Genomic DNA, 22,514 nt, shown 5'->3' on the forward strand with positions numbered 1-22,514 from the left:
TCCTACGATTATCAGGGCGTGGACACCCCCCTCCCCGAGCTCCGTGGGTCGGCCCGCGGCATGCACATGGCCCGGCGGCGGGCGCCGCGCAGTGCGGCCTGGGAGAGTCGGAAGCGCGGCGAGGCCGGGCGAGGCGGCAGCGGCGGGCCCATGCAGGACGCGGAAAACGTGGCGGCGCCCGAGGCGGCCGAGCAGCGGGCAGAGCCCGGGCAGCAGCAGCCGGCCGCCGAGCCGCCGCCCCCGGGAGAGGAGTCGTCGCGGCCCGCGGGGCCCGGCGCGCAGGAGGCAGCAGGCGGCGAGGACGCGGAGACCGGGCCGCAGCCCGCAGTGCTGGCTGAGCCCGCGGCCGACGGGGAGGAGAGGGAGGCTTCGGTTCCAGGCTCGTCCCCGCCGCCTCCTGAGGAGCCCCTTGCGCCCGCCCCGGCCTCGGGCGAGGCCCCAGCGGAGCAGGCCGGGAACGCGTCGGCCGAGGCCCGGTCCGAGGGGGCGGGCGGGGAGGACGGCGGCGCGGACGAGCCTTCCTTCAGCGACCCCGAGGACTTCGTGGACGATGTGAGCGAGGAAGGTGAGGCGGCGCGGGAGGCAGTGGGTCGTCCCCGCGTTCCACTTGTAGTCCCCCGCCTAGGGAAGGGTTTCTAGGAGCGTTTGGATCTCCTTACGTGTGTTCTCTCTCCAGAATAAAGCGGGGCGGGGCGGGGCTGGGGGCCAGGAGACCGGAGACCGCTGGGGAGCCGCTCGGTTGCACTCAAACCTGGATTTTGGAGGGTGGTGATGATGGACAGTGGGCAAGCTGGAGCCGTGGCCGTGTATGGCATCTGGGGCCCAGCAAAGCAGGGCAGTGCACGTGCCGCACTATCTTGGGTGACACTTCCCTCTCTGCAGGTCTGGGTGCCCTGAGTGATGAGCCACACCTGTCAAAGGCCTGAGCCAGACCTCATGGGGACGCTTTTTGGGGTTGATGGGATGCTGTCCCTTAGAACAAGTTGTGACAGAGCTGGGTTCCTCTGCCCCTGCTCCACAGACGCTTCTGCCTTCAGAGAGTCTTAATAGGACTGGAAGGCTGACTCTGCCAGATTCCTGTCCGGTTCTCTCTTTTCTGAGTCTGTAGGCAGACGCCTGTCCTGTTGGCGCATAGTATTTTTAGGGTGGAGTGTCATTCGTTGTAGCTTTACTTTTCTTCTTATCTTGATTTAGTTTGCAGGTATTTCTGCTTCCTGCCTGAGAGCTTGTCTTCTAAAGTGACGTCTGTAGTGCCTAATCTTATTTGCTTATGTTTTGTTTTTAGCCATTTGAACTGTCCGAGCTCAGAGCACATCAGTGGATTCCTGTCCGTTATAGTAGAATGGGAAAGAAGAGCGAGGAAGTAGCTAAGGGCACGCCAAGAAAATAAGATGTTGTCATGTTAATTTGTTTTGTTTTGTTTCTGAGATCTCGCGTCCCATCACACGGAGATTGAGTCAGAATCAAAGAATCTCCAGTAAAACGAAGACGACGACTTAGGGAACCAACAGCACCGTTTACTTTTAACTTAAACCTAACGTTAAGGAGTTACCTGCTGTTGTCGTTATTCTCATACTTTATTTCTTAAGGGATATTTTAATGTTTATTTACTTTTGAGAGAGAGAGAGAGAGAGACAGAGTGTGAGTGGGGGAGGGGCAGAGAGAGAAGGAGACAGAATTTGAAGCAGTCTCCAGGCTCCGAGCTGTGAGCTGTCAGCACAGAGCCCAGCGCAGGGCTTGAAGCCATGAAATGCGAGATCACGACTTGAGCACAACGTCAGACCCTTAACCGACTGAGCCACACAGGCCCCCCCTCTTAAGGGATCTTTTAGCCTGAACAGGAGGAAAGGCCACCGCAGTGAACACTTGGGCTGCTGACCCAGCGAAAGTCCCTTACCTGTGAGGAAATGTGCTCCTTGCCGTGGGAGAGGTTGCTGACAATTTACGAGGAGGCAGCGTTGCCGGGACCCTGCCACGCTCTCCTGCCCTGACTGGCATTTGTTTCCATTGCGCCAAGTTGTATTTTGTAGTTTAAGTTCTGGTTCGAAAGCTCATTTCGAGCCTCTGAGTGTTTACTCTGCGGTTGATTTTTTAAAAAGCGTTGAGCACGTCGATTTCACGCAGGATTTCTGCCACGTGGACCATTTCCAGAGTCGGGTTGTGTGGCAGGACTAACGTGAGCACGAGCCAGCCAGGCCAGGTGACTGCCCGGAGGGCCTTTGGGGGCCCTTGTGGTCCTGAGACTGTCCCCAGAGTGGCCTGCGAGGCCCCTGGTCCTAGGGAACTAAAACTGAGCACACCAGCAGCTTATTTCTTGAGGCCATCTGGTTGTGGTCAGTAGTCCAAGGACGTTTTGTGCTTAGTGAGAAGAGCTGCCCCGTGGGGTCATTGAGGTGCAGAAGGTGAAAACGGACAGGGTCTCCTGGAAGAGCCCTCTGGGAGGTGCCGGAAGCTCCAGCTGGGCCATCCTGACTCCTGACTGAGGAGCGGCTTTGCCAGCGCGGCATCCTTTCAGACGCGCAGCTGCTGCTGCTGCTGTTGCTGCTTGGCCAGACGAGTATGTGACAGTTTTGAACTCCACATGTTTTCTTTTGGGCTCGCTAAATAGCATTTATCTTTATGTTTGGTATTTAGTTTTGAGATTTGCCTGTCTCTGTTTCTCCTGGAGCCGGATCGGGACTCCACACGGCAAGAGTCACCAGACGTGGGCGTGGGCACTGGTGATGGTGAAGGAGAGGTGTCCCTTCAGCGTGTAGTTGCCGTGTGTACTCCTTACCGTGTATGGGCACATTCCTGTAAGCTAGACGCGTAAAGATTGTGGGAAGGAGTCCACAGTTTGTGTAGAAGCTGAGCTTTTTATTGTAAACCTTGTAAATTCAGATCAGGCTAAACAGGCCATATTTAATTGTATGGTAAGAGCTTTAACAGCGACCCGAGGAGCTGACTCTGGCCTCTCCAGGGAAGGTGTCTCCCTCTGCTGTGACTGACTTGCCTCTTTCCGTCTGTTTTCTCTTGGTCTCAACTTTTGCCTCTTTGGAAATAAGAGGCAATTCTTTTTTTAGAGTCAATGCTTTTTATATCACCCGTGTAAGTGTTGAAATTAGAGATTGTTTATAACAGGGGCTTGCTTTGAAACTAAAGGACTTTTTTCCTTTTTGAAAAAGTTGAATTTTTTTTTTTAATTATCGAAAATTTCCAGTACGAGAGTGCAGAAAAATTTGTCTTAAATTTTGAGAATGAAATGCAGCAAAGGATATTTTTGGACACGTATCTTTTTCAGCATGTTGAAATTCTTAAGAGTAGAATTCAAAACAGAGTAATGATTAGGTTCCAGGAACCAGGGAGACACATGGGAAAGCCACGGCTCCTCCTCGGGTGTGTAAAATTGCCTCCTGTCTCCTGCTCTCCTTCGGGCTGGGTTTGCCGCTCTAGCTTCATCTCGTGCGCTCTGATGGCAGCTTTGATCTGGTTTAGCTCCCAGTGCAGCCAGTGCCTGTTACTGTAACTTTGTAGACCAGCTAACTAATCGGGTTTAGGATTCGTGCAGAATTTGTGTTGCAAAGATGTCATCTGATGCTGCGTTTGACCTCTGAATGCTCCCCTCCAGCGGCTGGTCAGGCCTTTTATTGCTACAGGAGCTTCATGGTCAAGAGGCGTCGAAGCCAGATGCAGGCCTCGGGTAGGACAGCCGCGGTCAGCGCCCAGCTAGCATTGTCTCCTGCCCGGCTTGCTCGCCCATGGCTCCCACACCTGTGTGTCTGTTCCTCAAATGCGTCTTTTTCCTGGCCCTCCTACACCTGTCCTCTTTCTCGTGATCTAGCCGACCATCTTAGGGAAATGAAGCAAATCTAACATGTTTGAGTGCTTACGGTTTGGGTTTTATGATCTTAATTTTAAAGGGAGGTGACATGAACTTGAAACATTTTCAGTTTCTGAGTGTAGTTAAGAAAATAACGGTTAACGCACACAGCTTATGGCGTGCTACGCACAGTCCTGAGCATTTACGGATCTGAACGGCTGGTGTCTCCCTAGCGCCCTGTGAGGTATTTCATGCGGTCGGGGACACTCAGTCGTAAGGGGCATTGCTGTTTGCTCTCAAGAGCCCGTGGATTTTCTAGCCTCCTAGCGTACACGGCTGTTTTACATAGGGAGTACCGGGTGCTAGTTGTTCGTTTTGTCTTAAACTGGACGTGGGGAAGGTGCCTGCTAGTGGGTTCGCGTTGGAGGTGGGTCAGGGAAGGCTACTGCGGGTGTTTCCTACCCCACTTTCCTAGAGAGAGGCCGTCTTTGGTTAGCCTTCTGCATTCTTCAAGTCTTTAAAATGTTGATTTAAGTAAAATCTTCCTTTATTTCCAGAAACGAATGGACATATCAGACAGGGGGAACATGAAGAGTTAAAATCTTCCTAATGTTTTTAAGTTTAAATTTTGAGTTAACCCAGGGCCAGTATTTCTTTCATTCACAGTGGAACCATTTAGAGGATTCATTTTTGTATAGGGAAGTCGTTCAGTGTGGTAAACTAGCATATTAATGTTCTGCCTTCATCAGAAAAAAGTCATTGGTCCAATCTTCCACCCATACAGAACTGCTGGGGGACATTCTCAAGGACCGGCCGCAGGAGGCGGATGGGATTGACTCGGTGATCGTGGTTGACAATGTTCCTCAGGTGGGGCCCGACCGGCTGGAGAAGCTCAAAAACGTCATCCATAAAATTTTTTCCAAGTTTGGGAAAATCACAAACGATTTTTATCCAGAGGAGGATGGAAAGACAAAAGGGTGAGTGACGTTCCCCACGGTCTTGGTCCCTGATGCCCTGTGGCTGTCGTCGGGCGGTATGGGAGTCGCTGTGGACACACAGGTGCACGCCTCACCTGGTGGTTCTGCCCCAGCCACCCTCGGCTGGGGTCTCTACACAGAGAGAAGGAGATCCGCGTGGTTCTTGAGTTTGGATATCGTGGGTTGCTTGCTAAATCTTAAGAAATCGGAGCTTCGCGGGGCACCTGGGTGGCTCAGTCGGTTAAGCATCTGACTCTTAATCTCCGCTCGGGTCATGATCTTACGGTTTCATGAGTTTGAGCCCCACAGTGCAGAGCCTGCTTGGGATTCTCTCTCCTCTGTGTCTCCCCCTCCCTCCCCCTCCCTCTCAAAATAAATAAACATTAGGGGTGTCTGGGTCTCTCAGTGCATTAAACAGCCAACTTCATTTCTTTTTTTTTTTTTTTAATTTTTTTTTTTTCCAACGTTTATTTATTTTTGGGACAGAGAGAGACAGAGCATGAACGGGGGAGGGGCAGAGAGAGAGGGAGACACAGAATCGGAAACAGGCTCCAGGCTCTGAGCCATCAGCCCAGAGCCTGACGCGGGGCTCGAACTCCCGGACCGCGAGATCGTGACCTGGCTGAAGTCGGACGCTTAACCGACTGCGCCACCCAGGCGCCCCAAACGGCCAACTTCATTTCAGGTCATGATCTCGCCATTCGTGTGTTCGGGCCCCACATCAGGCTCAGTGCGGACAGCTCAGAGCCTGGATCCTGCTTCCGATTCTGTGTCTCTGCCGCTCCCCTGCTCGTGCTCTGTCTCTTTCTTCAAAGTTAAAACATTTTTAAAAATTTATAAAAAAAAATGTTTTAAGAATCCGGGATTTAAGTCTTCTGCCATCAGAACGATAATTGACGTGATCCATCCTGGATGAAGGGCCCAACAGATAGGAGGCTGGCAGGATTTCAGGAAAATTTTACATGTGGTATTCTGTTGATTCTAAGATGAGCTTTTTTTTTTTTTTTCTTTCACATGGTAACGTCTCTGAAATGGGGTTACTTCTAACAGTCTAGGTGAAAGCCTTGTGCCACTGCTTAATTAGCAGCTTTTTTTTCCCCCAACTGTTGCTTAAAATAGTGCATCTTTTAAAAACGGTAGCGTATGGTATGTGTCCTAGAGTTTGCTTTTCAAACTCAATACGAGGTTTTCTGTGTCAGAAAACCTTTTGTGTCAGACCTTCTCTGTTAAAATTTCACATGATACTGGTCTTGGAGAGTGTAGGCAAATTGTCTTTTACAGGATAGGAACGTGAAGAGTGAAGATACTGTGTTTTTTAATTCCGGTAGTTTTGAAACTATCTTGGATAGTTTTATTTTTACTTTTACTTTATTTTTTAATTTTTTTAAATCTTGGGTAGTTTTTTTTTTTAATTTTTCTTAACATTTATTTATTTTTGAGAGAGAGAGAGAGAGAAAGAGAGTGACAGACCATGAGCAGGGGAGGGGCAAAGAGAGAGGGAGACACAGAATCCGAAGCAGCTCCAGGCTCCGAGCTGTCAGCACAGAGCCTGATGTGGGGCTCGAACACGCGAACGGGAGATCATGACCTGAGCTGAAGTCAGATGTTCAGCCGACAGAGCCAGCCGGGCACCCCTAGCTTGGATAGTTTAAAAGAAATTGTTTTTAAGAAACTACCAAATATGGGTAATGCTCCTTAACGCTGTTTCCTTCAGAAACTAGGTGGAATAACGACCTTTGTGACCCCCGCTTGCTTGTATTGTAGGTGTTAAAACGAAGCATTCTCTGAAAGTCTTTATCATTTTGCTTTTAATACACTGTATCAGACTAATCCCGTTCTTGGATTTTTCCCTAGCTTTACTGAGAAAGTTGACATACAATAGACTTGTATAGTCTCAAAGTGGGTCACGTCATAAGTTCTGACACATGTACATTTGTGAAACCCTTTCCACGGTCAAGCTAGTGAACGTTTTGATTAATCGTTTTCTGATTTGTGATTGTGGCGTTAGACTTTGGATCTCCCATTAGGGTTTCGTTTGCGTTTAAGGAACCACCGCCGGCAGCTTGCCCCCCGGGGATGTGGTGGTAGACGGGTCATTGGCCTTGACGGCATTTACTGGTCGGGTGGACGGGTGCTCGTAAGTGGCACACGGGCCACCCGGTCTTACAGGCCGCACTCCTGCAAGATGTTCTGTCCTGATTCAGGTATACGTTCCTGGAATACGCCTCCCCTGCCCATGCCTTGGATGCCGTGAAAAATGCAGACGGCTACAAGCTGGACAAGCAGCACACGTTCAGGGTCAATCTCTTCACTGACTTTGACAAGTAAGTCCTGGCTCCACAGGCGTGAGTGGCTCAGCGGGTCTGGGGTGGTGCCATCAGCCTTTCGGGGAGCTCCGTTCTCCGGGCACGTCCCGACCCCTGATGTTCCTGGCCGGTAGCACCCCTCGCCCACTATCACGCGGTGGGGGGCAGGGGCACACACCGCCTGCTGCTGAGAGCCGCCCACGGAGTCGCCACCCTGTTCCCTCCCCCCTTGTAGTCGTGCCACGTGTTCCTAAAGGGCAGCTCCTCTGTTGCAGGTATATGACGATCAGCGACGAATGGGATATTCCAGAGAAACAGCCCTTCAAAGACTTGGTACTTGGGTGCACTCCGCCCGCGATTGGGAAGAGCAGGGGTGGCTTCCCGGCCGAGTCGGTCCCACCTCCGGGAGCACTAGTTGGGGGCCGGCTCCGATCACGGTCGATGAGACGTGTTCTGTCCCTTGCCTTGGGTTCCTTCTCTAGGGAAACTTGCGTTACTGGCTCGAGGAGGCAGAGTGCAGAGACCAGTACAGTGTCATCTTTGAGAGTGGGGACCGTACTTCTATCTTCTGGAACGACGTGAAGGACCCCGTCTCCATCGAGGAGAGAGCGGTAAGCGTGGCCACCCCGCGGGGCCTCCCTCTGTGTTTCCTTAGCGGGGAGCTGGGGGCCAGAGCGGGTGGACGTCCTCTTCTCCGAGATCACCCGTCGCCACGACATCCTCCGCTCTTCTGGTTTTGGAATAAGCCCCGAGACGTGAGCGGGCGTCTCGTGTTTTTCAGCGAAGAGTCCGAGGAGTAAATCCTCGTGGGAGCGGGAGGCTCTGTGCCGGCTCTCCGCGCTGGTGTTAACACGGGCCCTGACTTTTCCCACAGAGATGGACAGAGACCTACGTGCGCTGGTCCCCCAAGGGCACCTACCTGGCCACGTTCCACCAGCGAGGCATAGCTCTCTGGGGGGGAGAGAAGTTCAAACAGATCCAGAGATTCAGCCACCAGGGGGTTCAGCTCATTGACTTCTCGCCTTGTGAGAGGTAAGCGATGTGCCCTCGCTTTGTGCCGGCCGCTGCAGGTTACCGTAAAACGTACTTTGCAGCAATTCCAGACTTGGCGGAAGTGTTGCAGCAGGGAACTTCCTGGGAGGCGTTTGCTGGTGTCCGCTGTGTCATTTGTGCACGCGGACACACCTGACTTTCTCCGGAGCCGCTGGGAGTGAGTTGATGTGTCCCTTTCTAGGGGTAGGCAATTCTCTTAGCTGAGTGTCCCCAGTGGCGCTGCAACCTTCTGGAAATGTAGTGTTGATCTGCTGCTTTCAGTGAAGTCCTGCTGTGTTCCGATTTCTTCCAGTAATGTTCTTTGTAAAACTTGAGTCCCTTCGGTTTAGGATCTAGTCCAAGGCTGGGTACCCTGCCTGGAATTTTCTTATGAACGGCGTTTCCTCATGTGGCAGATGGCAGAGGGCTGCGGGACCAGGTGGGGCGCCGGCAGCTTCACGGGCTCCGCTCCCGCAGCCTGGCCTTCATGTCCGTCCAGGGCTTTGCTGCCCAGAATGCCCCCCGCTCTCCTACCTTGTGCCCCTGCTCGGGGCTCTCCCTGGGCCTCACCTGTGGTGTCCCCTCTTCTTACCGCATGGTCTGAGTGCATTGTGGATTCACGACAGTTCCTGGTGTCCCAGGGCTCCTGAGACGTGGCTCTGTGTTACCTGGTTTGCTTTCTGAGTTTTTTTGGTAGAAGATATTTCTCACGGCTGGAAAACTAACATGAATACTTCGGTAGCATCCCTGTGCTAATTCTCTAGCTTTAACGATTTATAACTTTGCTGTATCTGTTTCAAATTTATTTTCGCTATTGGGGTACCTGGGTGGCTCAGTCGTTTGAGCGTCCGACTCTGGATTTCAGCTCAGGTCCCGATCTCACAGTTCCTGAGTTTGAGCCCTGCATCGGGCCCTGCGCTGACAGCGTGGAGCCTGCTTGAGATTGTCTTTCTCCACCTCTCTCTGCCTCTTTCCCACTGACTCGTGCGCGTGTGCTCTCTTTCTCTCTTCCTCTTTCTCAAAATGTTTGAAAAACAAAAAAGAGATCTTGAGCGTTTTGAAGAAATGCTGGTGTTTTTACGGAAGTGCGTCAGCCCAGATAAAGGTGTCCTTCCCTAGTGATCGTGGCTCTTCTCTCCCACCTGCAGCGCCGACGTTTCCCTAACTGCTGCTGCTGCCCTGCGTACTGCGGTTTCCCCCTTGGTCTCCCCCATCGCTGTCGTTTGCAGCTCGTTGTTCAAACCAGGGGCAGGGCCTGTGTGTTCAGCCCTCCTGCCGCCCCAGCCCATTACCCTGCCCTCACGCCCTCCCTGTGCTGTCCTTTGATGGTGGCCCCTGAGGAAGATGGGGCTGGGTGGATGTGTCTCATGACTGGCTTGAGCTGTCCCGTCACCGGTCCCCTCCACCTCGGTGTTTCCTGTAAACGGAAGTTTCTACGCGATGTTTCTTACATCTGGTAAGATAGGTTTACAAAGCGTGTTCTTGGAGGACTCAAGATTCACAACCGCTTTGCATCTGTTTGGTACATAACACGTGACGTTGTATTGTGGCAGTGGTGCACGCGGGGACCCCTGGTCGCGCGCCGCATGGCGTGTACGCGGAGGAGCCGCCCCGGTCCGGCCGGCGGTGGGTTCCACCTGCCTTCTAGACTTCCCGTATCCGCTTGTGGTTTATGCGTGTAGACACACGTGTCTGTCTGCTCGGGGACCGGACCTGGACCGTCCCTTACTCATCGCTGTATCTCTGGTGCTCCGCAAAGCACATGACACGTGAGACGCTCACGGGAGTCGGCGAGTGCACGCTTCAGCCCTCCGGGGTGTTTTTCAGTTCAGTGCTCAGCTTCCGTAGTTCAGCGTGACGGTCACGCCGCCTTGTAGGTGTGTGGAGTGGGTCTGTAGAGGGAATCTCATGGCTCGTAGGGAGCGACTGCAGCGTCACTGCTCGTAGGGAGTCAGCGTCTTGAGCGCCAGGAGGCTCTCCTGGGTGGCGCCTGTTGCTGTCATTCCTCGCCGAGTGTTTCTGCCTTTCCTGGGTCCTGTGAGGGAGCGAGCAGTCTGTTCAGATACTTGCACTGTGTGTAAGCAGGGTGAGGCGGTGCCCTGGGTGTAGACGAGCCCGCTGTTGGGTGAGTGAGAAGCCCCAGGCGCAGAAGTGGTGTTAGAAGTGTGCTTGCTTTTGAAACACGTGGCTGGCTGTTGAGGTCCCCTCCTCGTCCCAGGCAGACCTCGACAAGGAGCACGGGGAACGGCACCCCGCCCCTCCCGGAGCACACACACGGGCTTCGGTCTGGGATCTGCTGCGTCTTTTCTTGTTCTGATTCTGTGGGGAAACACGTGGCCTGGTCCAGGAGGGACTGTGTGCCTTGTGCCCCGGAGGGGGTCAGCTCTGGGGTTTGGAGTGAGTACTGGTGGCAGGAGCCCCGACTGCATCGTCTGGAAGTCTCACCATGCCTCGAGCTACCTGGAGCGGAGGCCCATTGGGTGCAGATGCTCACCTCATCCGCCCACAGCCTGGCACTCCAGGGCGAATGGTGGGACGGTGGCGGGGGTTCTAAACCGGGTCTGCTCCATTACAGGTATCTGGTGACTTTCAGCCCCCTGATGGACACTCAGGACGATCCTCAAGCCATCATCATCTGGGACATCCTGACCGGGCAGAAGAAGAGGGGCTTCCACTGTGAAAGCTCAGCCCATTGGCCTATTTTTAAGTGAGTAAATGAGGGGTAGTCAGCGGCCACCTCGTCGTGGCCATTTCTCCTGACAGAGCCCGGTACTTCTGTCCTTCTTTTTAGGTGGAGCCACGATGGTAAATTCTTTGCCAGAATGACACTCGACACGCTTAGCATCTATGAAACTCCCGTAAGTAGCATAGTTTCCTCAGCGGTGCCCTGCTCCGTCGGGAGCTGCTGGGGGCGCCTGCTTCCCTGTGTCACGGGTTGGGGGGACGGAGAGAGCAGCTGTCCTTATGCAGCATTGGGGGGGAGCTGGGGGCGCCTTTCCCGTCCTGTCCCTGGGGGTCTCCCTGCTATTGCTGCTGCCAGGAGTCTGGGACGGGAGTAAACAGAAGGGGCCTCGGAGATGGGTGCCTCGCTGCTGTCGGTGGATCAGTTTGTTACGTGACCCCGCCGGGTTTATGCCAGGCTCATTCCAGAACCTCGTTTGCTTTCTCTGAAAATTTGCTTGTGTCACGGAGACCACAGTGTGATTTGACTCCGTTGTGACCCTCATTTTTCCACAGTCTATGGGTCTTTTGGACAAGAAGAGTTTGAAGATCTCTGGTATAAAGTAAGTGACTGTGCTCACCAGGTGGGGCTTAGCCAGCTTCCCCCTTTGGCCCAGTGCACTCACGCAGCGGGAGGAGGCGGCGTGGACTTGGTCTGGAGACGAGGGGGCACGGCAGGCTCTTGGCTATCACCCACGGGCCTGCTTGTTGGTGCAGGCCTCGCGGCCACTCTCCCTCCTTATGCCCGGCGACTCTTGGGGGGGGCGGGGGGCGGCGCAGGCTTGGCTCTAGCCAGACGTCCTGTCCCTGCCTTGGAGCTGGAACCTCGGGCTGCAGTCTTCAAGGGAGACGGGCTAGAGGGGGCTGGAAAGGGCTTCCATGCGCTCTGTGGTCCATGCAGCGGTTCGATGGCCTTCGGCGAGCTGCCCGGGAGGCACGTGTGTGTGCGAGCACGCGCGCTCTGGGGGCGGCCCGTGTGCGGAGGAGCACCTGTGGTGTGGGGACCTGAACGCTCTTGGGCACAGCTGTGGCTCATGATAAAAACTAAACCGGGAATCGATTCTACGCAAACAAACAGCAATGGTAGACTCTGTGGGTCTGAGCTGGCGAATCGTGTGGGCGCCTGGCCTGGAGGTGCCTGCGCGGTGGGGGGCATCGTGCTCTCGCTTCGGGGTCGTCCCGCGCCCTCTGCGGGGGTTTCCCTTCAGCACCGTAGTGAGTCTCGGGCGTCACTCGGGGTCCGGAGGCCGCAGCTCCCCCCTTCGCCCTGCAGCCGCGAGCTGTGGTAGCCGAGGGCCAGGTCGGGGCTCGGGCGTCTGCCGCGTGGCGGCCGGGAGCCTCACCAGCGTCTCTCCCCGCTGGCACAGCGAGTGCAGTGACGCTCCGGGTGGCAGGGGACCAGCTCTCGGGGAGGGCGGGCTGCCGCCCTGGAGGGTGAGCCCGTGTCCGCCGCGCTTCCTTCCTGTCGGCGGCCTGCCGGTCCTTGGACAACACCGGCTTTCTTCGTTCTGCAGAGACTTCTCTTGGTCTCCCGGTGGGAACATCATAGCTTTCTGGGTGCCTGAAGACAAAGACATCCCGGCCAGGGTGACCTTGATGCAGCTTCCTACCAGACAGGAGATCAGGGTCAGGAATCTCTTCAATGTGGTGGATTGCAAACTACATTGGCAAAAAAACGGAGATTACTTGTGCGTTAAAGTGGACAGGACCCCGAAAGGTACCCAGGTGAGTGGACGCCCCGAGCAGAGGCCGTGCCTTGCAGCTCCAAGCCGGCCCTCCCCCCGCCCCGCTGAAGCTGCTGACGCGGTCTCTGTCCGAGCTCGTGGGTCACTCTCAGACCCGCCAGGTAGAGGCAGTGGTTAGCGGGCGTGTCCTCACTAGAGCCCTTGTTGCCTTGCCACTGAGGTGCAGGAGACCTGTGGGCACAGTTTACAGGTCACGGGGATGCAGTGTTGTCTCCGGGCACCGGCCTGCCTTCTCAGGAGACGGGAAGCCAGTGTGTCCTCTCCGTTTCTTTCTCAAGCACAAAGAGGAGCGTGCTGGGCGCAGTTCTGCTCCCTGATTGGTTTTATTTGCATCATTTATGAGTTCTTCGTCCCGACGGGAGCGTTTCTGCTCCTCTTTACGAAACAGCCTGGAAACTGAGTCCCTGCACTGTAGCGCTCGCCCTCGAAACGCACAGTTAGTGGCTTTTTGGTACATTCACTGACTCATGTGGCCGTCGCCACGGTCGGAACTCGGGAGCATTTCTGTTACCCACAAAGGCAAGGAACTCCGCACCCATCGGCACCACTGCCCTCTCTGGCGCGCTCCTGTACCCGCCGCTCTGCCTTCTCTCTGTCCGGATCCGCCAGCCCGGGACGCTTGCTGGGAAAGAAGTCCTACAGCATGTGGCCTTCGTGGCTGGCGGCCCTCACTGAGCACGTCCAGGCTTATCTGGGCTGTGGCAGGTGTCGGTGCCTCCCGCCTGCTCAGGGCCAAGGGACACGGCTGCCCTTATGTGCGTTCATCTGTGGTGGGCGCTTGTTGTTTCCATCTTGGCTGTTGGGAATTAGCACCCGGGTCTCTGCGCGGGAGTGCCTCAGGGGGATGCTGCAGGGCATTGCGCTGTTTCCAGATAGTTCATTCCTGCCCCGTTGGTGGGTATCGGCACTGTGGGAGTTCTGCAGATAGGCTACTGCCCGTGCAGAGCCCTTTCCGTGCAGGGGCATGACCTTGTGCATGCAGGCCCTCTCCTTGCAGGGGCGTGACCCTGGGGCAGCTCTGCAAAGCAGAACGTGGGCCAGAGAGGGAGTCCGCTGTCCCCTGCAGGGACCGCGCCCGTGCACTTCCATCGGTGCTGTCGTGACGGCTGCACTTCTAGTCACTTGACGTGTCTGTGTGTCCCAGCTGTGTACGTTTCGTTGGTCGCCAGGTTGACTTGTTCTTAAGCGTTTCTCAAGTTTTCAGTTTCTGTGAGTTCATCCCCTCTTTTTCTCCTGAACAGGGCGTTGTCACGAATTTTGAAATTTTCCGAATGAGGGAAAAACAGGTGCCTGTCGACGTGGTGGAAATGAAAGGCAAGTTCCGTTGTTCCTTCGTGAGCGAGTGGCCCTCGCGTGCAGCCCCCGCTCGGTCTTGGCCCTCGCGTGCAGCCCCCGCTCGGCCTTGGCGCTCCCCAGGCTCCCTACCTGAGCAGGGTACTCGCAACCCTGATTGGTACGTGCTGTCCGCCTGCGAGCCCGCCCGTTTAGGGTTCCTTTGGCCCTTTCTGGCCTCGGTCCCCACTTCTGGCTGCCATGAGAGTATGTCCCGGTCGCTCTGCACATCCACCCCGGCCGGTTTCCCGCTGAGAGGCTGTGCCGGGAATGGATTTTCATGACACTCTGAGTGCCCAGCAGCAGGAGGGTCATCCACTGGCAGCCACAAGTTGCTGGCTGACTAGGGCTCTTTTCTGGGCCTGTGAAAGCCGCTCAGATCCCCCGTTTCTGCCTCTAGATGGGAAACGTAGCCTGTGTCGTTGGTCGTGTGTGGTGTTCTACTTTTGTTCTCTGTTTTGCTGCGGAGAGGAGGAGAAGGGGGCGGGGAGCACAGAATGAGAACGTGGGTACAGGCTCACCACCCTGCCTTGTTAGCCCTTGGGGGGCCGTGGAGGCCGCCCTCCCCCCGTGAGCGCTCCAGCAAGCGGGAGTCCACGGGTTGTGCTGGGCGTCGGGCCCAGGCCCCGCTGTGGTGGGCATCTACGGTGGCGGTCCCACGTGGCCAGAGTCTCCCATGAGTCGCTCGCACGCTCGTCCTTAGGCCTGGCAGGTGGTCCTTTTAGTGAGTTTAAGGATTTGGGGTGTTTCTCTGGTTGAACAGCAAAGACTGTGCAGGAATGTTGCCTGATCGGAAACGTTGCTTTGTTACATGACCTGAGGGGCTTATTCTTTCTCCTGACTGTAGAAACCATCATAGCTTTTGCCTGGGAACCCAACGGGAGCAAGTTCGCAGTGCTGCACGGGGAGGCTCCTCGGATATCCGTTTCCTTCTACCACGTGAAGAACAATGGGAAGATTGAACTTATCAGTAAGTAGCCTCCCCCTTGGCAGACAGACAGACAGATGGATATGCACTGGGGACAGAGCCCCGTCCTCGCTCCACATGCGTGTTCGGCTGGCTGGGAACCGCTGCTTAGGCCGCCCCACAGCCGAGAGGGTCCCTGCGGCTCAGGCCTCACATGCTTCCAGCCCACAAAGACCTGGCCCCTGGGAGGGAGCCCCTGCCCTCTCTCCCAGCCCCGGCCCTTCACAAGAGGGCTTCTGAGTGGAGGTGGTCTCCCTCTTGTAGCCACAGCTGGTGTCTCTGGGCTGGGGGCCCCGCCTCCCCACCATGCTCTGCTCTGCCTGTGTGCGAGGCAAGCAGGGTCCTGGCCTCTCTCAGCAGGGCCCCTCGTGCACAGCTTCCTCGCAGGAAAGACAGCGGGTTGGTTCGGTGTCTGATGGTTCAGGTGCAGAGCTTGTCTTGGAGAACTCCGGTGAACTCAGCTTTTACCTCCTGAGCTCAGTGGTGTTTGTGGTAGAACCGTTCCGGGGTGGGTCGGTGGCAGCCGCAAAACTGACCGCGTCATTAATTCCCTGCCACAGACGACGAAGTAGGAGTCGTTATGGGCTCCCAGATCTGCGCTGTCTCGTTAGGAAGTAGGTTTGCAAATGGCCAGCGTCCAAGTGCCTTCCATCCCTGAACGCCCTGTTACCCACCTTGGAAGGTCGCATGTCCATGCTGGGACAATCGTGTGTGTTCTGTTAACACGCGTGGTTGTTAAAGGACAGCTTACAGTTTCTGTTCCTCCTTTGTTTGGTCTGAGAATCCTGTCCTTTGGATGGTGTTACCCTCCTCACGTCTCCCTGTCCACGCTGGGCCCCCTGTCCTTGGATCCCCTGCAGGCCGGGACCAGGCCCCAGGGGGTTCACTTTGCGTCCTCCAGGGAAGAGACCCTAGCGTGCAGCCTGAGCCTTAACGGTCTGCTCTCCAGGGGTTCTGCCGGCCCCTCGTGGGATGTGAGCCTCAGGGTGTTGGGCAAAGTAGCAGCTTTCAAACGACTTGTGACTGCAGAGTTCAGAAGGTGTTCGAGTCCCTGAAGGGTGGGTCTTGGGCTTTCTTGGTGATGATGTGTCTCCACGTCTGGTGGGGGGGTGTGGGTTTCTTGCCCTCGTGTGGAGACCCCGTGACCCCATGACAGTTTTTACGGTGAGTCCTCTGTGCAGTTTCACTGGGAAGTAGGTCTCTCCGAACATGAGATATTACTACAAATCGTATCATAGCTTCAAGGTATTTCCTTTTTACTTTTGTGTTTGAACTGTAGGTCGTAACTTAAAAACGTACCCAGACGATGGGTTTTCCAAAATGTTTTCTCCGGGAGGAACCAGGCGGGAGCACATGTGGATGTCCGCCCACTGAGGCCGCGTGAACCCATCGCCCGCCCCTTCACAGACTTCTAACAGCCGCTCTCTTTGCTTTCAGAAATGTTTGATAAGCAGCAGGCAAATACCATCTTCTGGAGCCCCCAGGGACAGTTTGTCGTCTTGGCTGGCCTAAGGAGGTGGGTTCCTACTGTCTGCTGCCTTCTGCGTGTCCTGAGCCACGCTTGTGGGCCTCACGGGTCAAGCTCCGGGTTCGGAACCATCACAGTGGTCCCTTCAGCGTGATGGGGCGCGTGTCCTGCACGAAAGGACCATCCTGTCTTGCTCAGACTCGGGTAGACCCCAGGTCGGGCAGAACCGGTCCTGCAAGTGTGTTCCGGGTGCACCTGGAGGACATGCGAGTGTTGTCATTTCCTCGCGGTTAGGTGAGCCGTCTTGGTGGCAGGGCAGCGAGCCTGGTGTAAACCCCGTCCTCTGGCGGGAGGACTGTGTGAGCTCGGAGCCTGCCTCTGTCCAGGGTGACCGTGGGGCGGGTGGCGTCCCCCCGCCACCCGTCCTTGGCCGTCCGGCAGCCGTGGGAGCGCATGAGCAGAATAGGCTCCGGTTGTTCAGTGTTCTGACTTCATTGGAGGTGTTTTGGGGGCTTTGGCCTCTGTCTCCTCTGAAAGCAGTCCTGGCAGGCGTACAAGGTGCCGTGTGCACTTCCCCTGTCTTTGTTCACGACACCCTTGGGCCGTGGCTCCTGGATTAGTTCTCCTCAGCAGCCAGGCAGTGGTAGGGGATGCCCGGGGCTCTCCTGTGTCCTGCCCTGGAGTCTGCAAGGAGCGAGGCGCCATGACGACCTGTGTGGAATGACCATGTGCTCTGTCTCCCCAGTATGAACGGCGCCTTGGCCTTCGTCGACACTTCGGATTGTACGGTCATGAACATCGCGGAGCACTACATGGCGTCCGATGTGGAGTGGGACCCTACCGGACGCTACGTGGTCACCTCTGTGTCCTGGTGGAGCCATAAGGTACGGGGCCCCGGGTAGCCCGCGCACAGCGTGAGACCCTCCTCCCCTCCCGGGTCTCCTCGGGGTCGCCCTGCGGTGATTTTTCAGTTGCTCTTTGGGGCCCTGTCCGGCTGCCACTGCCCCAAAACCCTCGCCAGCAGAGCACCCGAGCGGCCGGCCTTGCCGTGCGTGAGTCGGCCAGCATTCCTGGATTTCTTCCCCAAGTCGGATGTCTTACGGTCACTGCGGCCTGAGCCCAGGCCACCGTCCTCTGGCACAGTAGCCGGGGAACTTCTCCCAGTGGGAATCGGGTTGGGTGGTTTGCACCGCACTTCAGAGCCACGCTGTCCTGTGGCTTGGAGGTGGAGGGAGGACGTGCCGTACTGCGCACACAGTTTCCCAGCACGATTTTTCCACGCTCAAGAAGCTTGTGGTTCAGAGGAGCCCTGTCTGCCCAGCCCACCGGGCCCTCGGTGAGGCGGCCTCTGTCTGCTCCCCCGCTCCCCTGGGAGCGTGCGCGCACTGAGCTGGCTCCTCCTGGGCGGCTCATTTGCTCCTCCCTGCCTGGAGCGGGCCTCCTCCGTGGGCAGGCACCCGTCCCGCCCTGCATTGTCTTCACAGTGCGCCCACGGGCTCAAATCCATCTCGGGGGCTGGTCGCGAGTTCATTTCCTCTCCCGAGAGTGGAGCGTTGTGTGGGCAGGGGCCTGTTCCCTGGCGTGTGGTCCCTGTTCCGTCCCGGTTTGCCGTCTGAGCAGGAGCTCCTGGGGAGAAGGCTGCTGAGGCTAGGGTCTGGGGTCTGGGACTCCCCGAGAGGACACGAAAGCACGCGTGAGGGAGCCTGTTTCTTAGTCTCGAACGTCGGTAGCCTGAAGGACTGGAGAAATGCCGTTCTCCGTGGGTGTGCGAGCCTGTGTGTGGTGCACGTTCCGCGTGGTGTCTGCATGCTGGAGTGTCCGTGGCAGTGCTCCAGGCTCAGTGCTCCTGAGCTGCAGGGGGTGGGGGCCTCTGCCGAGCGTCTGCTCTGTTTAGTTACTGTTTTTTATCAATGGAGGTTCTGAGAGTTGAACCAGCTCCTGCGAGTCCACGGCCTAGGAGGTCGTATCCGGGCGATTCCGTTTAACAAAAGAACAACGTTCTGGGAGCCCAGACTCAGCAAATGTCACCGTGCTGTCTTAAGCACAAGCTCTGTACTCACTTCGTGGTGATCGTGCCGTGTGTCTAAATTTGAGCGCCGTCTCCGTGAGGCCCACCTTGGGCCTCGTTAAAAAATCTTTTAGGCCGTGGGCCCCTCCGTCAGATCCCAACGTGCTCCCAAAGTGCTGATCTGGGACCAGCTCACGCCAGCATGTAGCTTCAGGTCCCGCTTCCTTCATCCGGAAGGTGGTGCCGCGGAAAAGATGTCAGCCGAGCCGAACAGTGTGTTTAGTGACTTTGTCAGTGTACATTCTGGTATGAGTTCTCCATTGCGTATCAGTAAGGGAGCCAGTGCCGCGTGACGCCCTTCGTAGGTACTCGGCGCCGTGCTCTGTGACGCGGGTAGCTTTCTGTCGTGTTTGTTGACGGTGTTCCCCTGCTGCGTGAGCTCCCGAGAAGCAGAGATCTTTGATTCACTGCTGTCTTCCAGATACCACACCGTCAGTTGTTGGCTCTTAAACAGCCGTCGGAGGAGCGCTTGACTTGGGTGGCCCTGTGAGGGGCCCCCGCGTCTCGCTGTGACGGGGTGGCGAGCAGCGCTTTGCCCTCTGCCCCCATGCAGGTGGACAACGCTTACTGGCTGTGGACTTTCCAAGGCCGTCTTCTGCAGAAGAACAACAAGGACCGTTTCTGCCAGTTGCTGTGGAGACCTCGGCCCCCCACGCTCCTGAGCCAGGACCAGATCAAGGTCTGGGGCCCCGGGGTCAAGGAAACGTGGAAGCCTCTTTTCCATCACTGCTGCTGGGGCGGTAACGAGTGGGAAATGGGAACATGACGTTCTCGGGTACCTTTGGAAGAGCGGTGGGAACACTGGGAAGCCAGTGGGAATAGTTTCAGTGTTGTGAATGTGGGTTTTCGGGCCGTTCCTGCCGCATCCGTGCCTTCCGTGGACGTTGGCGTGAGCTAGAGGGGATGAGCAGGTGCTGGGGGCTGGTGAACCATGCTGGCAGGATTGAGGGGGGCCCTGAGCAGCCCTTTTTAATTTGCTGAGACAAAAACAAACACAAGCCAGTCAGGATTTGAACATTCGAGAGGCCCTGAGAAAGGAAGAGCGTGAGAGGGGGAGGGCAGAGAGAGAGGGAGACACAGAATCCGAAGCAGGTTCCAGGCTCCGAGTTGCCAGCACAGAGCCCGACGTGGGGCTTGAGCTCACAAACCGTGAGATCATGACCTGAGCCGAAGTCAGACGCTTAACCGACTGAGCCACCCAGGTGCCCCTCGAATGTTTAAATCCTGACTGGCTTGTGTTTGTTTTTGTCTCAGCAAATTAAAAAGGATCTGAAGAAATACTCCAAGATCTTTGAACAGAAGGATCGTCTGAGCCAATCCAAAGCCTCAAAGGTTAGCTTGGTCCTAGGACTGTGGGAAGTGCCACAGGCGGCCACTGTCCCTCTCTGACATGGAAGGGACAGTGTCAGGCCCTGGGAGGAGGGGTGACAGGGAGGTGCTTGTCCGCTGCCCACGTGCACAGACTGGCCTTCCAGGTGTGTGTGAGGGGAAGGAGGAGGGCGCGCTCTCCGTTCTTGTCCTGGGGCGGGGGTGGGGGCTGGTTGGTGGTGGTGACTGCCGACCTCAGTCCTCGTGGCGAGGGGACCGTCAGCCCCGTGACTTTCCCACTTCCGCGCACAGGAACTAGTGGAGAGAAGACGCACCATGATGGAAGATTTCCGAAAATACCGGAAAATGGCCCAGGAGCTCTACATGGAGCAGAAAAATGAACGTTTGGAGTTGCGAGGAGGTGACCATTAGCTGGAGATGTGTTTTGTTAGGACAGGACTGTTGAAACGTTTTTCTCCCTCTTGTGTGGGCTTTCCAGTTAAGCGTCAGGTGTTTCTGTCAAAGAACCCAGTTTGCTACGGCCACAGGTTCACGTGCACAGTCCTGTGTGGAGGAGGCTGGAGTGGGCGCACGTGGGCACATGCCCACGTGTCCCCACCCTCCCCGAGTGGGCTATCTGCACGCCACGTCACTTCCCTTCCCCCCCCCTCCCCTCCCCGCAGGCGTGGACACGGACGAGCTGGACAGCAACGTGGAAGACTGGGAGGAGGAGACCATCGAGTTCTTTGTCACCGAGGAGATCATCCCCCTGGGCAATCCGGAGTGACCTGAGCAGCGTGGTAAGACCTCTTCAGACGGGGACGAGCCACACCCAGACGCGGGCCCGTCTCTTGGGTTGTGCTGTCCCTTCACTGAGAAAAGAGCCAGGTTCATGTTCTCAGGGTCGGCAGGCCCTTTTCATGGAACCTGCAAGGGTCAAGTGCACACCCTGGCTGTCCGAGGTGGGGCTCTTCTCTGAACACGGCGGGACCTCGAGCCCCGGATTTAGGGAACGTGCCCCTCACGTGGGCTCTGGTCGTGGGTGAGAGGCGGAGCTGGGGAAGAGGAGGGAGGCCAGCCGCAGCGTGCCGGGAAAAGGCCTCGGTGTGCCCAGCAGAGACAGGCCTGTGGGTCTGAGATGGGAGCCTCCGGAGCACACGCGGGCTTCCTCGGCAGGCGAGCGAGGGCAGCGTTGTGTGCGGGGCGGCCAGCGGACGGGGCTCTCTCCCCCCTTCCGGGGCTCCTGCTCCTGGTCATCTCTGGCATCAGGTGGGAGAGCCTCGGGTCCCTTCCGCCTTCTGAGATCGTACGCCCCATGCCTGCCGTCGGGGCGCGCCTTCCGCAGAAGCCCTTGCTAATGTCCGTCTCGTCATCGCGGTGCAGGGCAGAGAGTAAACACCTGATCCTTCTTGCAGCGTCCCCGGGGCTCGTGCTGGAATGAGGTCGTCCTTCTGCAGAAAGTGCGCACGATGCCTGCGTTTTACCTGTGCTTTGTCTCGCTCCACACTGTGCGCCCGGATTCTCCCATGCCCACACGTCGCTGTGCCTTCAGCCCCCGGTCCCCAACCATGGGGGAGGTTTCAAGGCACCGCTTTCCTTTTCTCTCGTTTGGGGTTTTTAAAGTCATGCCACCAGTGTTTGTTACTCAGACTCGTGCGCGGCAGGGGCGTGCCCAGCCGTCCCCCTCCGAGAACTCGTCCTGTCCCGTGGCGGGGGGCCAGTGTGGCTGTGTCGTGGAAACAGGGGAGCCGCGCCATTCAGGTTGTGCTAGGTTCTCAACAGGCTGAGCGTGGAAATAAAAACAAACCTGTATGAAAAAGCTGTCTTTCTCCTCTCTTTAACGTAGACACCGGCCTCGAACTTGGTTCCTGTGCCCCTCCCCCTGTGGTGGTGGCCCTCCCACCTCCCGATTTGGTTGTGTTTTCTCAGCTGAGCTCTGCAAACTAAAGCATCGGTCTGATCGGTGCAGAAAAACCGTTCTTGCAGCATTTTTTTTGTTTTCCACACTTGTCTGACCTGGTGAGAAAGACCTTTCTAGACTTCTTGGAGTCCTACAAGTTAAGTTGTTCGTGGGAGTTGTCACTTTAGCCGCCGTCACGTGGTCGTCTTTGACTATTTAACTTGACTTCTCTCCTGAGAAGGGAGTGAGCAAATCCACGTAATTTCAGCCCCTGTTGATTTGCAACGTCCACTACCCATTGGTGCCTTGTCAGACTCCACCGCGCCTCCTCTTTGTGTCTCCGGGAGCCGAGAGCCCGGGTCAAAACGCACAGAACGGGTTCGCTGCGCTTTCACGGCCGTGGTGCCCATGAACTTGACACATTGGGATTGGAGGAGAAGCTGTCGTCCGTGGGGCAGCAGCAGCTCGGGGGCTGGGGCCGCCTGCCGCCAACCCCACGCCCCCGGCTGCGAGGCGGCACTGGCCGCTCTCCCCGGTCCCCGGTCACGTCCGTCCGCGCACGGTGTCCGGTGTTTCTTACTGGCTCTCACACCCTTTAAGCCTCAGCGTGCAGAGACCTGGCTTTTTAATTTGGTGACGGTAAGAAGGAAAAGGCTCATGTTTTGATCATGTTCACAGATTTTTAACATCTTTCAAAAAATTTACTTTCGACTGTTTCCGACTCGGTAGTTGTAATTGTTTTATGTGATTTGTTAATAAAAGAATTTCTGAAACACCTGGTTTGTTTCTCTCTCTCGTGCTCTGGAAGTGGGTTTCCCAGGGCCAGCCCCAGGGAGAGAGTGTTCCTGATCCTTCCTGTGGGGGCGGGGCGTCCCCCTCGCTCTGGCTTCT

General features: G+C 56.4%; 1 protein-coding gene across 1 annotated transcript; it reads left to right on the forward strand.

Annotated features, from left to right (window-relative positions):
* The first annotated feature begins 84 nt into the window (after positions 1 to 84).
* Positions 85 to 22,398, forward strand: EIF3B (eukaryotic translation initiation factor 3 subunit B). Its single transcript, XM_011290505.4, has 19 exons — positions 85 to 565; positions 4,584 to 4,776; positions 6,981 to 7,100; positions 7,358 to 7,415; positions 7,565 to 7,693; positions 7,957 to 8,114; positions 10,690 to 10,821; positions 10,906 to 10,972; positions 11,352 to 11,398; positions 12,350 to 12,560; positions 13,822 to 13,894; positions 14,760 to 14,882; positions 16,317 to 16,395; positions 17,093 to 17,231; positions 18,969 to 19,094; positions 19,670 to 19,747; positions 20,036 to 20,144; positions 20,407 to 20,523; positions 21,139 to 22,398. Exons 1-18 carry the CDS (start codon positions 151 to 153, stop codon positions 20,508 to 20,510), a joined length of 2,361 nt encoding a protein of 786 aa, XP_011288807.3. The 5' UTR covers positions 85 to 150; the 3' UTR covers positions 20,511 to 20,523; positions 21,139 to 22,398.
* The last annotated feature ends 116 nt before the right edge of the window (positions 22,399 to 22,514 follow it).

Source organism: Felis catus, chromosome E3, assembly GCF_018350175.1.
Source record: "Felis catus isolate Fca126 chromosome E3, F.catus_Fca126_mat1.0, whole genome shotgun sequence".
Taxonomy (NCBI): domain Eukaryota; kingdom Metazoa; phylum Chordata; class Mammalia; order Carnivora; family Felidae; genus Felis; species Felis catus.